The following is a 15,792-nucleotide window of genomic DNA, read 5'->3' on the forward strand; positions in this document are numbered from 1 at the left end:
ATACATTGTACCTGCCCTGCCCTCCAGTGGCTCAGTACTGCCACATGTCCCAGTACCGCTGCTCTGCAGAGATCCATCCCCTCTACTTTAGGCTGAGGAGAGAAGCACTGCAGATGTAGCTGCACCACAGCCATGAGCTTTCACAGGCAGTGAACTGATAGCTAACAACTGGGCAATAAACACATGCTGCCTATATGAGGCTTTCTCTGGCAAATGATGAGGATGAAAGCAGTATTATGTGTGTAGGGATCAGATCTCCCAAATTCCTTTTCTGCTCCTTCCCCTGGAATCCACATCACCAGGGAGAATGGAGTACTAAAGATCCCAAATTTCTGTCTGGCAGCTGTGGAGAGCGATAAAAATACGGTTAACAGAGTTTTTTCCTTACTTTAACAATGCGTCTGAATCCTCAACCTTTCCAAACAAGAAATAGGAGGAAACCAGTAGGATCCCAAAGGGAAGACTAAGCAAGGAAAGGCTGTTCTGTGTTTTATGCTTGACAAAACAGGTCCTTGGCTCCTCTGTATGGACATGTATTGCTCCAGAGAAAAAGGAGTTTAATGCACCAGTGTCACCTCTCAAAGCAATCAGAGATAGTCTACTCCAACTGAGCGACCAATAGATTAAAAGAACAATCAAAGAAAGCAAATATTTTTCTCAGTAGGCAGTGGAGAAGCCTGAGGATAATGGTTAAATGAGATAATATTCAAGCATCTGGGAAACAATTACTATCTTACTTCCCCATGAAAGGCTCTAGACAACTGTGTGGGCTGCAGAAGTCATCCCTAAGCCACTTTTTCAACCTAGTATGTGGCATCAGTTGTTTTAGCACAACAGTTATAGCACAGACCCATCAAGAACTTGAGAATGTAATGAGCAAGTGATAGCTGGGATGAGGCTGCAGGATGAATTCAGAAGTCTTGTCAGATTCTAGCGACTGAGGTAGAACTGAAAGACCACTCGTGCTCCTTCCAGTGCTCCAGTTCAGGACCTGTGCTGACACAACTGTAATCCCATTGCATCCCAAACTATATGCCTGCTAAAATAAACCATTCTACTGTATTTGGCTCTGCTGTCATTCACTACTGGTGTTTTGGAATAGGGACCCAGGCAGCCCCAACATTACATCCCTGTGAAGATCCCACCATTACAGCATACCCCATGTAAATGCAAAAAGAACAAGGACAACAGAGATTTGCAGTCTAACAGTCTCAGCTTTAGTAGGAGTGCCTATTGAATAGCACCACTGAAATGTTTTCGATGTCACACCGTTCCTCAAGGGCTGTTACTTGGCACGGTGTGGCTAAAGGCAGGATTCAGGTACTAGGGCCAGCATGTGTCGAGGCAAAGCGAATATTCATGAATATCACAAACCTGATAGGCTCAATAAATTGTTGCACTAAGAATGTAAAAATACCACAAATGATTTTGTGTAAATCCCAGTTCACAATATACAGGTGATTTCTTTCATGACATCTGCACAATAGTTAAAGAGACATTGGAATTAAAAACATTGGTATTTGTTAAGAACAAAACCAAAGGATAACTCCTACTGGGAGAACTGTCCATAATACAGAGCAGTAAGTACCAACATAGGGATCAGGAATCCTTTGTTAATTATACAGAAAGATGCTTAGTCATTTCTAATCCAATAAAAATCAGTAGGAAACCTAAAGACATCATACATTTTTCCATAGACAACACACATTCATACTTTGGAGATTTCAATTTACAAAATGGGTGTTTATATAACTGATAAAACTACTTGCTGCTAGCACACTGTGAAAACACCTGTTTGTAGAAAGATCACTTTGTTCCTTTCATTATCTGGAATCTTTTGTATCATTTAGATCTTAGTAGGTATCACAAGAGCCCAAAGGACATTTGAAAGGCTCAGGCATACCCACGGTATCCAAAGGACTGTCATCCTTTACTCTAGGGTATCATTGTCATAACTGAGTCATTTTGGCCTTGAGCAACTGACTTAAGCAAACACTGGATGTTGAACATAAGGCAACAACATATATTCAACCACTTGAGTGATATCAGGTCCTTGAGTATCCATAATTCTCACAACTGTAAACTTCTACTAATGATATTTACTTGTCTCACAGGTATATGATGCACTTGCAAGGTTCTAATGATTGTTAAAACCTGAAGTCTCAGATGAAAGACTCCACACAAATATAAATTATTGCTAAAGGTAGAAATGTATCCTTTCTTCTACCCATTTTCCCCCTTACTCTTACCAGATTTCTCCTCTGCTTCCAAGGTGGCGAAAGATTAATTAGAAAGAATGGATTCATGGTTGACTTGCACTCTTGATGAGACAAAACATTAAAAGGACAGGCATCCTTCACACAAGAAAGTTACAGTCTTGAGAGGCAAAGGTGGGCTAGGTGGAAGGCAGCTGCAAAGGAGACATCTGCACCATTGGTAGATATGCTATGCAGTTTTTATAGTCAAAGGAGACAAAGTCACATTGCAAGAAAACTACCCATCTCATCCCAAAGGAGAACAGCTCCAGATAGATTAATCTAACCTGTGTTAGATCTTGATGCAGAGATGAATAAAATTCCAGAAGCACCTCTTTCTCTGTTGATTGCAGAGGGACACTGGACAATAAACTGAGATGCAGAACATAGCAGTACAGAAGTCTATACTGAACAATGAACTGTCTCCTTATAATAGTCATTGTAATAGCACTGGATTCCTGGTTCTGCTGTTCTGCAACCCCAAAGACAAACTGAGAAACAGGAACCTGTGCTAGATCTTCTGACCATCCCCATGACTATCTTCAATCATCTTAGAGAGAAAATCCCCCTTTGTTATTTAGAGACACAAGAACTACCGACCTAGTAGGAGTTTTTCTCTCATACAAACTCATACATCACTGGATGCCTATGAATATAGTAGGAACCGCAAGTCTACTTTCCACTATCAAATTAAAAGTTATAGTAATTAGCATACGTTTAATGTATCTGTCTTAAAATATGCAACACTTTCTGTGTCTGTTTGGTCTGTGAGTTGCACAGTACAGGTTATACTTTTTCCACACATAAGACAATAAACTCACTGTATAGGCAATTTTGTGTTGCCCTCATTTCTTTTTGTGCTGGTTTTGGGTGGGGTAATTTTCTACATGGTGGCTGGTATGGTTTGGATTTGTTCTGGAAACAGTGTTGATAATTCAAGGATACTTTTGTTATTGCTGAGCAGTGCTTAGGCTGCTTCAAGGCCTTTTCTGCGTCTTATACTGCCCCATCAGAGAAGGGGTTGGGGATGCACAAAACGCTGGGAGGGTACACAGCTGGGATAGCTGATCCCAACTGACCCCAGGGATAATCCGCACCATGCTCAGGACATAAAGCTGGGGGAAGAAGAAAGGGGGGACATTCAGAGTGCTTTCCTGGGGATGGCTAAACACCTGCCTGGCAGTGGGCAGTGGAGAATGAATTCCTTTTTTGCTTTACTTGCGTGCACAGCTTTTGCTTTACCTATTAAACCAGTTTTGTCTCAAATCACGAGTTGTCTCTCTTTTCCAATGCTCTTCCCCATCTCACTGAGGGGGATTGAGCAATTGGCTGTGTAGTACTTAGCTGTCAGCTGGGATTAAACCATGACACTCCCTTAAATATTCTCCAGTGCCAGCTGCTTAAAAAGAACAGCTATTACATATGAAAATGCAACTTTAAACAACATTCAAGTTCTCCAAGACAAAACTTGTCTAGACATGGTAACAGAATCATGCTTCTAAAAACACAATTACGTCTCAAAAGGGAAATCAAATGAATTGAGCAAATGAGATTTTTTTTTTCATCAGGAATCCTATCCTACAAACACCCAAAGTATGAGTTACATTGGGAAAAAACTCACATTTTCAACAAAAAAAAAAGGTTTTTGACATTAATGCATTATGTTTTTGCTCTGGTGATCCCACTTCATAAGCCTTCAAGTGATGGGTGCATGTCTCTCCATAGAGCCAGAACACAAAACAGTATTGTAGGTTTATGAGTATGGTTAGCATAGGTTTGCCTAGGGTGCAACAAAGGGAATACTTGAACACACCAAGAAATGCTTTGTGGTGTAGTTGGTAGGGAAAAAATATATAAAGTTCTTTAAAGACAGTGACATGGAGATGTGGCACCAGCTCTAAAATAATGAGTATTCTCCTGAATCAGCATTTCTCTGTACCTGACCCCTTCCAGGAAGGGAAAATTAAAAACTAAAATTCAGCATCTGCTAACAGAATTCACCACATTGCCAAGCACAACAGAGATCTTCCTAATACATGAAAGTAGAGAGTTAGGATTCATGTCCTGTGACTCAACAGAGCAATAATTTAGAAAATGCTTAAAGACCATTGTTCATTGCTTTTACTTTACTGGGTAGCTGATACCTTCTAAAGATAAACAGTAAGAAATATCATCCCCAAACTTACTTACTTTTAAGAATGTACAGAGCTGTTGCCACACTATATTTGTAGTTATTATTTTATTATTACTCCATTTTCTAAAAAGAATTTTCCAGTTCTTATAACAAAATTACTTTTACAGAGAAATTGCAATGACAACTTTTATGTAGGAAGCCAAGTATAATGCTTATTGGTTACTGTTGTTTCATCTTGGCTCTTGAGAAGTTGATTGTAGATTGACTGCTGGACCCAGAAGGCACTGCTTTGTTGAGGACAGCAGGGTCATTTTCATTTGCTTTTATCTACAGAGAAAAAAATACAATATGATATAATCTTCCGAAAGAAAATCTCTTCTTTGCAATTTGTCACTCAGAGAGGTAATAATGGAGAAACAGTGCTAGGAGCTAGAAAAAACGGTTATTGCTCCCTCACTCTATTGAAGCTTTAGCCTTTAGTCCTCTCTATTAGAAAACCTTTCTCCCTTATGACAGAGAAAACAAATGGGATGCTGCACTCTGTTGCTGCTACTGATGCCCTGGATGAGGTTTAAAGGAATGATACAATGAAATGTGGAAAAGCTGACTTTACCCTCCCACTATAGCAGATTTGTTCCTGTGTCCATATTAATTAACACTAAGAACAGGCCCATTTTATGTGAGGTGCAAGCTGGGGCTTTATATTTGTCTGTTGGAAAGTCATCCCTCAAACTAGCTGGTGTCATTGCTGGTACACACACGCACCCCAAACCGCAGCCTGGATTTTGTCATGCTTACTGCCACCCACTGTTCCCACAAAACATATTAATCAACTCCTCTGCTGTAGCAGAAAACATTAAAGCTGCAGTTGGCATACAGCAACATCATGGCTCAACTGTGCTTGCTGAAGGTCTTACCTAGTTCTTTTACCTCTTCCTGAAGCATTTCCTCTGCTTGTTGAACTGTTAAAGAGTTAAGTGTTGTCACCTAGTCTTTGTCCCCAGCTGCCTTATCCCATCCATATGCTGCACTGTGCTGATCTCTGCTAGGCTCTTCTAGGAGACACTTCAACTCATCAAGGCAACCAAAAACTAACCCAGAAAAAAGAAGCTAGTTGGTTTCTGCTCGCTTAGCAAGGAAGTCAGCTCAAAGGTCTGCCGAGCACCAGGGCATATACAGGTGAGAGACTGTCATTAACCGAGCTACACACTGTGAACACCGGAGAGGAGGGAAGGGGAGATGCCAGGTGTTATTGCCTTGTTAGCAGAGATGAGCTTACACTAACTCAGCCAGCCATTAGACCACTGCTGTCATTGACTGCAGCACCACTATTCATGGAATCGTAGAACAGCTTGGCTTGGAAGGAACCTAAAAGATCATCTGGTTCCAACCCACCTGACATGGGAATGGGCACCTTCCACTAGACCAGGTTGCTCAGAGCCCCATCTAACTTAGCCTTAAACACTTCCAGGGATGGAACATCCACAATTTCTCTGGGCAACATGTGCCAGGGCCTCACCAACCTCATGGTAAAGAATTTCTTCCTAATATCTAACCTAAACCTACTCTCTGTGTAAAGCTGTTCCCTCTTGTCCTACTTCTACATGCCCTTGTAAAAAAAATCCCTCTCCAGCTCTCTCATAGGCTCCCTTTAGGTACCGAAAGGCTGTTCTAAGGTCTCTCTGGAGCCCTCTCTTTTCATGAAGACAGCTTTCGTCCTTGCAAAACAAATCTATCAGCTTAACCCAAACAGCACATTTGTTGGAGGGTTATTGTCTGTAACACAGGGACACCAACAAATTTAATTTTTTACATCAAGTTGTTTTTGTTGGTGGTTCTGGTTTTTTTCTGTAAATTTGTACCCAAACATTCATGCTTTGTTTGTACTCCTGTTCATAACTGAACTCAGGTTTTCTATGGGCCTTTATACCCACGGCTCAGTCTAGCAGTTAAACTCCATCTGTTTCTTTCAGCTTAACTTTTTAAATGATGCTCCAGTCAGAAAGATGCTCTCCATACCTGGACTGCCACACTTTTTCATCAAATTTACAGATACCAGGACAACTCAGCTTCTGAGAGGGCTTATTTCAGACAAGCCTGTCACTGCCTAGGCAGCCTGCTACACTTTTGATTTCTTGAAGTTTCAGAGTAGCATTAAGTAAAGTAGTTTTCACTAACCAAAAGAGATGGTTACCTGCAAGAGCCAGAACTGGTGAATGAGCACATTATTTTTGCGTGATGGATATTCCTGAGACCACGCCTGTATATGGTGCTCTCTTGACAGGAGCAGGCTGACAGACCTGCAATAAAATATTTTAAATTTTTTGTTACTTTTTCTTCCCCTTGAAATTGCTAATTGGACACAATTAAAATAGCAGTCCTATGATGACCCAGCTTTTTATGTAATGCATCCCAATACTTTCACCAAACTTCTCTCTGAAAAAGATCCCTTGCACTGGGATTAAACTGTTCAGTTCTCAGCTTTCATCAGGAGCTGGGTGGCTAGATCTGTTCAACATTGTAACAACGCAATTCTAAATCCATTTTTTTAAAGAAGCAAATGACTCTGTTCCACCTGATTTTGTGGATGCTTCTCTTTGTTAAAGTATTCACATTTTCCAGTGACGATTTTAATACAGGTAAGAGATGTTAATAAATATCAATGAAACAAAGCAAATTCTGCCTTGTGTGGATATTTACCATCCACTATTCCAGCCACTGGCTACAGGAGGCCGAGCTAGTTGAAAAATCACTTCTGAAGACATGCTGCAATTGATGTTTGGGTTGAGGAAAAATTCTCCTACCTTTGATGGGAAATGGAAAACACTATGCTCATGGAATTCTTACGAATTGTGTAATTATCAAATTTCTTATAAATTTTAGTTCAGTTTTGATACTAATTATCTACTAATTATGTGTATGAACTTGTAGGCAGCCCATTACCTCCTGAGAAATCGTGGTCTTTAGAGGAAAGCCCCATTCGGCCACTTTTGCATGCTCTTCTCAGTCCATAAAGACAATAGCAGAAAGAAATATACAGAATTATCTTGGAAGCTTTTCACTAGGCCATTTCTCACATGGACGTTAGTCTGATTCAACTTTTAGATCCTGCAGTGAATTCCACTGATTAGGTACACTTTAAAATTTAATTATTCTGGGTGCTTTTGAAAATCCTATTCACAGTAAGTAACGCTAAGGACATAAAAGCATCATGAATGCTTGCACCGTAAATAGGCACTGAAAATTCAACCTTCAGGTATTTGCAATATTTCTCTTAAAAAAAATAAATAACAAGAGCTTGAACACAGCTATCTTGCTTGGTCCATCAGTGTGCTTTGTACGTGTTCAGCTTTTAACACACTCTTGCTGTAACACAGCAAAGTGTTTAATATTCTACAGGGTTTAGCTCCAAAGATCCGATCCATGAAAGAGTTAGAAAATTATTGATTTCTTCCTTGGTGCAAGATTTCTTGCCACATATTTTAAGGTTCTCTGATTTTCAGTGAAATCAGTGATGAAATGCAGCAGCTGGTCAGATTACTCAGGAGCAAAACTTTGTCCACTTTTATTGTAAGTGGGACATGTCTATTTTAGAAAGTACTGAGGCTTATTTCACAAGTTGTGCAGACTACCGTAAGAGCAGGAACTAGTCTATGATATTTTTCTGTAGATAAAGAGCAATAAACATGGAGTTCTCTAGTTTCATTTCCTCCCACCTTGGCATATTTTGATTAGTAAGGAAAATTACCATTGAATCCCCAAACCTCTCTTCCCAAGAGCTAGTTATCCTCATGTTGTACAAGGCATTACAGAGATTTATTAGTTTAATTAACCTGCTCCCGCTGCCTGACTCGTTTGTAGACATATGGAGGGAACGGTGGACGGGAGACATATTTGCCTTCTCCTGCTGTGACATTGAAAACTCCACCTTCATAAACCACTTTGCCTCTAGAAACTGTCGCAACTGGGACTCCATGGCAGACCATTCCTTCAAATATATTGAAGTTATTTGCCTGGTGGTGCGTCTTTGCAGATATTGTCCTGTGTTTAGAAAACAACACTCAAAATTACTATGATCCTTGCATTTCACTTCATTATAAGCTTTTGATAAATTTATACAGGAAGAAAATTTAGCAACATTATTAAACTATGACACCGCGCAGTACATCATGAAACAGCTTTAAAAATAGGATAAAGAAATAACATTTCATTGAACAGTAATTGCATTTCAAAAGAATAAAGAAGGAGTCAAAAAGACACAACTTTGCAGCCTTGAAATGCAAAATTTTCCAATAGAAAAGAGATTAGTGGAAAAAAAAAATCAGGCTGCAATATTTTCTTTGGATAACATGATTTCATTTTGCCTTGTCAAGCAAATATCTATGCACAATTCAGTCAATCTGACCTCTTAGCTGGAATGACTTGCAATTTCAAATTTGAAAAGCATGGCTGCAATATTTCATGTGTTGAGACTCACAAATAGCACAAAGAACATTCCATTGGAAAGTCAGCAGAGGATAATGATTTTTTGGTAACTCTTAGTGTGAGTTGGATTGACTCGATGATTGACAGCTCAAATATTTCAATGCTGCTAAATACTAATGACAACAGCACACTTCTACATACCTTTCCTTCAAGGGTATTAAGCAAATTATAGTTTCAGACCTCAACAGTACTCGTTTGAGTGATGATATTATTGCTTTTGTATATATAGACCTCATTCTATATGATTACCATTTTTCTATACAACTTTTCCAACCCTAAGTGGCTACATTAAAGGCAGAGTCAGTGCTAGAGCTGACATTAGCATCTGGAAGCACAGGCTGTGTATACTTCCTTTATTATCTATTCTCCTTACTGAGCTAATGACTGTGTACTGTATCTACAACAGGTCAAACGATTTTGAATTTTAGTTAATTATTTTATTAACTTCCTGTATCCAATCTACAGAGTTTTTCTATATATATAGTTTGGAGAGTTTCTATTTTTATTATTTGTAATTTCTGAAAAGAAGAAAGCTTCATGCTTTTGGCTACCAGTCAGACTTTTTCCAGTATAGGTGCTCACACAATCAAAAACTTATCATGCTTATATTATAATACATATATATGGATTCATATTATTCCAGAGACTACATCTTTTGCAAAGGAATTATCAAAGTCAAAAGCAATATGAAATAATAATAGATAAAAGTATTTATCTATTTGGAGAAGAATTTTCTAAAACTTTATTTTACTTATCAAAATGAGAAAACCACAAAAAAATTCTATATCTTACTTGAATTATAGTAATTTTCAAAAGTTATCACATATTAAATATTTCAAATAATTATTTATACAGAGGAAAAAAAGAATTTGTGGAAGGATACTTAGTTTTCCTTTCATATCATTCTGTTGAACTAAGAGAAATTGGTTTGCTAAAGGCTACATTTAAATCTTATGGCAACTGACTTTTCAAAGGCTGTGTATGTAGAAATACTCTCTATGACCAATCTGCCCATAGGAATAAAAACTTTTCCTTATTCAACACACCTTGGACAGAAAGCTTATACATGCCTGCTCACCAGTATCAGCATCACCTTGTAGATTCTTAGTGGAAAGAGTTAAACATCTCATTTTCAATTTCAGTCCTATGAATACTATCAAACAACATTATCCATGGGTGTTATAATAGCCCTACAAGGTTATTATGTGTGAACATATGTGAATATGTTCCCATATTCCTCCAGCTTATTGCATTACCCTTGTGGGTCCAATTGCTAGAACAGTAAATAAGAACAACTGTAGTATAATTATCTTTATAATTCTCTAGGTATACATCATATCTATTTGCATAATAGCACTGGGACACAAAAAGAAAGATCCAAAAGGTAATTTCAGCAAACAAACATAAAAATAAGTGAGACCCTTCAACTCAATATGTGAGCTGTTTAAATGTTCTAGGGCAGGATCACTAGAGATAAACAGACCTCAGAGATAAGTACATCCTTCATTTAAGGATACAAAATGAATGGAAGTTGGCACATTTAAAAGTAATATCCATTTGTACAGCTAAACCTCACAATATTAAAAGATACATTTCCAGAGCTTGTCTCAACAACAAACCTGGATAGAACTCATTTTTAACTCTTCTGTTGAAACAAACCTTAGGTCAAGTTGCCTTTTCTGGAGATCAAGTTGCCTGCTGGAGATCACCAAAATCTATCTGTGATTTAACCCTTTGACATTATCAGTGTGAGGGAAAGTTTCAGGTAGCAAGTGGGCAACCAAATAAAACAGAACTAGACGGTGTGCTTGGGTTTGAAGCCTACAACTCAGCAACCTTATGCAACAAACTGTTTACTGCTGTGTCACCAATTTCAGTAGCAGGCAGCTTAGCAACATGCTAAAGTTTGCTCTCAGCTAATGGCAAGAACAGTTGTAACTTATTAATAATCCAAAAAATCAAGACTGCCACCATAGTGGAGTACAATTTACCAGCTGTCTCCAGCATCCTAAATGATGTCTGACATAAAGGATTACTCAGTGTGAGAGAGCAGATTCTTACCCCAGGCTTAAAAATATGTATTTTATTTTTTTAAATAAAATTTGTAAAAATCTCTATTTCTGGTTATAATTTACAGTGGCTCTTGTTTCAAACAACTCTCAAATTGAGACTCAGAACAGAATGATTATTTCATAATTTAAAAGAACATTCTCCTCTAGAAAGAGGATACTGCAAAGACATCAGGTCCTTTATTGTTCCTACTCACGTCAGTGTTTCTGTGTAGTTCACTTCAGCAGCTTTTGATATAGCTGGCTTGCAAAGATATTTGAAGCTATTAATATAAATATTGATATTCCTCTAGTACCAAAGAGGAAGACATGCTTCTGAAGTTGTCTTTTTCTCAACAGAGTGCTTCTTTCAAACTAATTTAGAGTCAAAGAGTAATTTAGTCTAAGAGTAACTACCAGATTTTCTCTGTGGCTAGTAATACTGTCCTTATTTATACTTTAAGTGATAAAGGGCTTTACAGACACTCCTAGAATATTATAACTAAATAAACTACAAACTGCAGCTTGAAAATTTGGAAAAGAGCAGCAGATTAGACTAATGCAGCAACATGTAGAATGAAATTCAAGACTCTACAGGTAGTAAGCTCAAAAGTTATGACCTAAAGCTTTGTTAAGGAGTTAGAGGTACCAGTTTTCATCTCAACAAACATCAATGTCTAATGATTTCCCTTCATCCAGGTCCCCTCCTGCCCAATTGTAACTCACTATTTAGCATTTCGGTCTCTGACTGAGACTTAGAAGTGATCTTCTACCTTTTATAATGCATAGATGATGTAGGAAGCTTCATCACCTCTAGAACCTAAACTTTGACTGCCATGAGGATTATGCCTTTATTTTTCAAGATGACACAAGCAAATGAAGAATTTCATTACTTTCAATAGAAACTAAATACATACCTCACCCAGCTTTCTTTAAAATTTCAGGTACTGGAGTATGAAGGAAAGCTGTAGATGACAGCCCTTAAGGAAGAACAGAGCTCAATGCCTCAGTAAAGGGAGGACACCTATTTTATAATTAATTAAATAATTCATTTAAAACATAGTAATAAAGTCAGCTAAAATTACATGAGTCCATTATTGAAAACAACTGCTTTGTTGACAGCTGCCTTAGAAAACCAGCTTATGTAAGAGTGACTATTTGAGCTGTAAGCAACTTCTCTCAGTGCTTACAGTGCAATAACTCTAAGCTTTTCAGAGCTGGGGGTAGGTGAGAAATGCCAGTTTGCTAAGGGTAGTACCAGCCTTTGCAAGTTGCCTTTTCACACCACTTTCAAATGCCTTTGAACTCTCTCTCCTGTTAACCTGCTTTTCTAAAATCTAGAAAAAAATAAATAAATCTTTCATTTTCTGTGCTTTCTGAGTCATTAGTTATTTATAATGATAATTAAGACTAAGTTTTATTAAAAAGAAAGGCATAGAACAGGGAAAAAAAGAGAAAAATAAGAAAGTCTTAAAATCTGTGCGCAAAACCACTGGCTATAAGCCTATATGAGGATTAAAAACTCATTTTCTACTTTATATTAAGGAATTGCAATAACTGCACATGCAAATATATTCAGGCAACTATTTGCAAAGTTGTATTCTTAGCCTCTTAGAAAACATCTTCAATAAACATTGCTTTTGAGTAACCAAATGAATTAAGAATTGTGGATAAAACAACAGATGCAAGAAAATGCAGGAAGTTAATTTTAGGAGCTTCAAGTCAAAGTGATTTATCTGAGGAATAAGATCTTTATTTCACGTGAGCGTATCTTCTAAAATTTGTTATTTTAAGGGAGGTAGAGAATGATAACAATTTTATTTTTTTTTAATTATGGTAAGTAACTCATTTGTCAACAAAATTATCAGTCTGGTCCTACCAATCACTCCAAGTTGATATCAAACTGTGAGCAGAAGAAAAACAGCATTGAGAAATTAAGCTTGTAGAAAATCATACAAAGAGAGAAAAACACAGATTAGTCTATTCAATGACTAAAGAAGATCTTGGAGGCCAGGGAGAAAAAATCAAAATTATATAAGAGAAATATAAGAAAGATTTAATTTTTTTTCATAACATTTCTCAGATTCAGTTCCCTAAAGAGAACAACTGACATTTTGGAGACAGCAAGTTACTAGGGAGACGTACATCATGTGTTCTCAGAGAGGCTTATCTTGTTACAATTCACAGAACCAGAGAGTCACTGAGGTTAGAAAGCATCTCTGGAGATCATCTATTCCGAACCCTCTGCTCTGATCAGGGTCAGCCAAAGTAGGTTTTTCAGGGCCATGTTAAATTGAGGTTTAAGTGCCTTCAAAGATGGAGATCCACAATCACTTTGGGCAACCTGTGCCAGTGTTTGATCACCCCCACAACAAAAAAAAATATTTCTTATGTTTAAATGGAATTTCCTACATTTTAATTTCTGCCTATTGTTTCTTTCTCTGTGTTTTCTTAGTTTGAGATAGAGGCCTTTGACAGGAACTCTGATTCTAGTGAATTAGTGTACATTCACGCATACACGAAGTTTCACTTGTGCAAAAGAATATGGGACTATTGAAAATGCCAGAACATACTTGAGCTACGCGTAGATATTTGTATGCCACAGTATTTCGTTTTGCCTCATTGTGACTAGATGCAGTTATCCATACACTCAGTATTCAAAATTATGCTCATTCATCAAAAGAGTAAGACAGTTGCAGAATTATTTATTCTAATCTTTCGCTAACATCTTGGTTTCTTCCTCTCTCATGTTACTAAAAATTACAGGCAGTTGGTTGGTAGAGTGCTTAAATGTTGTAACTTGTCCCTACTTGAGCCTCTGAGGCTGAAGACTTGACTACAAATGAGGCAGACATAGGCTGCAGATTTTGGTTCTGATAAATGCAGAAGATTTATCCATGAACATATTTACATGCAAACAAAGGCACTGAGGAAACATATGCCAGCAGACTGGGGAACTCTGACTTCTCACTGATTCACATCCAGTCGCTATTTCCCCCAAAATGCATAAACACTGGAATCAGGGTAGAAAACACAGCTTCCTATCATTTCATAACAGGTAGATTACAGAGTAACCTGTCCTTTTCCTTCCTCCTATCCTTGCCTCAGGACTCCTGTGTCCCTGCTGACCAGGGACCCTGCTCCAGCAGCTGTTTAGTTGGGGTGCAGCCACCACTGCTGTGCTCAGGGCCTGAGCCCATCTCCACCAGCACACGTGAGGCACACACTGGGCCTGCCAAAGAGGGACACTCCAGCAAAGTTGAAAGAGGATGGTGCTACCTGCACAACCAGCTCAGCTCCCTCAGTCAGAAGTATCTAACTTTTCAGCTGTATTTAATGGGGGGGGAAAAAAACTGGTGAGTGAGGCTTCCCAAACTGCATATTGTTGTAATGAAGTGGCTGGACTTAGAAAGTTAAACTCTGTTTGAGACAAGATTTTTATCTTCCCATTTGATCTTGCCTTTGGGGCTTGATCCAGAATTTATTTGCAAGGCTCCAACAGGCTACAGTGAATTTATTGAGCCCTAATATCTGTTGGGGGCTGAACGTCTCTTATGAGATTTTTGAGATCTTCTGCCCCTACTTTACAAGGGATGCTGAGCTCTTTTCACTGCCTGAATTGGGTACTGCAGTATTCAGATTCCTTGCTGAGCATTTCTGAAACAAGCCCTGGAGATTTTGTACTCTTGTTTGCTTTCAAATAGCTAAAGGCATCAGCTATAGAGGACATTGACTTGCTGACAGGTGATATTCCCTTTTCCTTGCTTACTCTGCTCTCTCCTGGAAAAGCCTTTAGAGTTGCTTTTGTTTCACAGACGTGGGGCTGTTACATTATTTGTGTGCAGCTGAAAGAAGCCAATGAACAATTCTTGATCAAAGCACAGATTAAAATAAGATGGTACAGTGAGCACACATTTGCTGCCTACATGCATTTTCCCAAGGAGTTTTCACAGAACAATCCTGTGTGCACAGGCTGTACTTTGGATGCTGAGGGTGTTGAGGTCTGCAAGATGATGTTTGGTGGGACATGGCTTGCAATAAGCCAACAGGTCCGTTTGGTATTTGTGTGATCTTTTATGAATGCAATGAGTATAAGGTAAATAAGAAATAGACCTCATCTGGCCGGATCCACAACCTGTCTTTTGAAATGCAGTTTCTAACCAACTTGTACATTTAATGTTTCTTACCAATAATGCTTGCTGTCATGTAGACCTGCTAAAACCATTATTTAGATGCTTTTAAATAGAGTAATGGATGTCATAATTGTTCACGTAGTCTTTTCTCTAGAAATTACCAGAAACTGCTACAGAAACAGACTGGTCAGTGAAGCTGACCCTTAAAAGGAAAGCCTCAGCTGAAGTGGCAGAGTGCTGGAAGCAGAACCTTGAATTGCAATTGCTCCCAGCTTGTGTAGCTGTCACATTGAATTCACTAGGTTTTTGCAACCTAGAAAGAGAAAATTCTGAATACCCAAATAGCACCCAACATGCTGTTATTGTGCAATGATGTGGGAGGCGAAATGCAGCCAATTTTGTAGGGATACAAGTGTTTGTGTTTTGAAGAGATTCACTACCTTTCTGAATTACTCTAGAATTTTCCCTATAGAATTCTTCTGATTGTAATAATATCAGTTCCTCACAGAAATACTCCAGTAATTATCTAATTCTTTAGGCTAGTATCAGTCAGTATTTTAAGACTATACCAGCACAACATCAAACCAGAACTGGAAAATTACATTTTTCTCTTACAAGATTTAGATTTGCAAACAAGAAAAAAAGGCATGCATAAAAGAGGAAGGACTAAGCAAGAAAGAGGAACAAGTCTATTGTGAAACTGAAAATCACTCCCCAGAGTCAACAAAGCACATGAG

The 15,792-nt window shown here is 38.3% G+C and overlaps 1 protein-coding gene across 2 annotated transcripts in view; it reads right to left on the bottom strand.

Moving 5' to 3' along the window:
* Window positions 1–4,475: 4,475 nt before the first annotated feature.
* DPYS (dihydropyrimidinase) overlaps window positions 4,476–15,792 on the bottom strand; it is a 29,135-nt gene continuing 17,818 nt past the window's right edge. For both annotated transcript variants that reach the window (XM_017806397.1, XM_017806396.1), the window contains 3 exons: window positions 8,223–8,430; window positions 6,584–6,689; window positions 4,476–4,716 (listed from right to left, as the gene is read on the bottom strand). In XM_017806397.1, the coding sequence (XP_017661886.1) occupies window positions 6,615–6,689; window positions 8,223–8,430 (283 nt within the window). In that variant the 3' untranslated portion in view covers window positions 4,476–4,716; window positions 6,584–6,614. The remainder of the gene's footprint in view (window positions 4,717–6,583; window positions 6,690–8,222; window positions 8,431–15,792) is intronic.

This window comes from Lepidothrix coronata, unplaced genomic scaffold (genome assembly GCF_001604755.1).
Source record: "Lepidothrix coronata isolate B3197 unplaced genomic scaffold, Lepidothrix_coronata-1.0 Scaffold15, whole genome shotgun sequence".
Taxonomy (NCBI): Eukaryota; Metazoa; Chordata; class Aves; order Passeriformes; family Pipridae; genus Lepidothrix; species Lepidothrix coronata.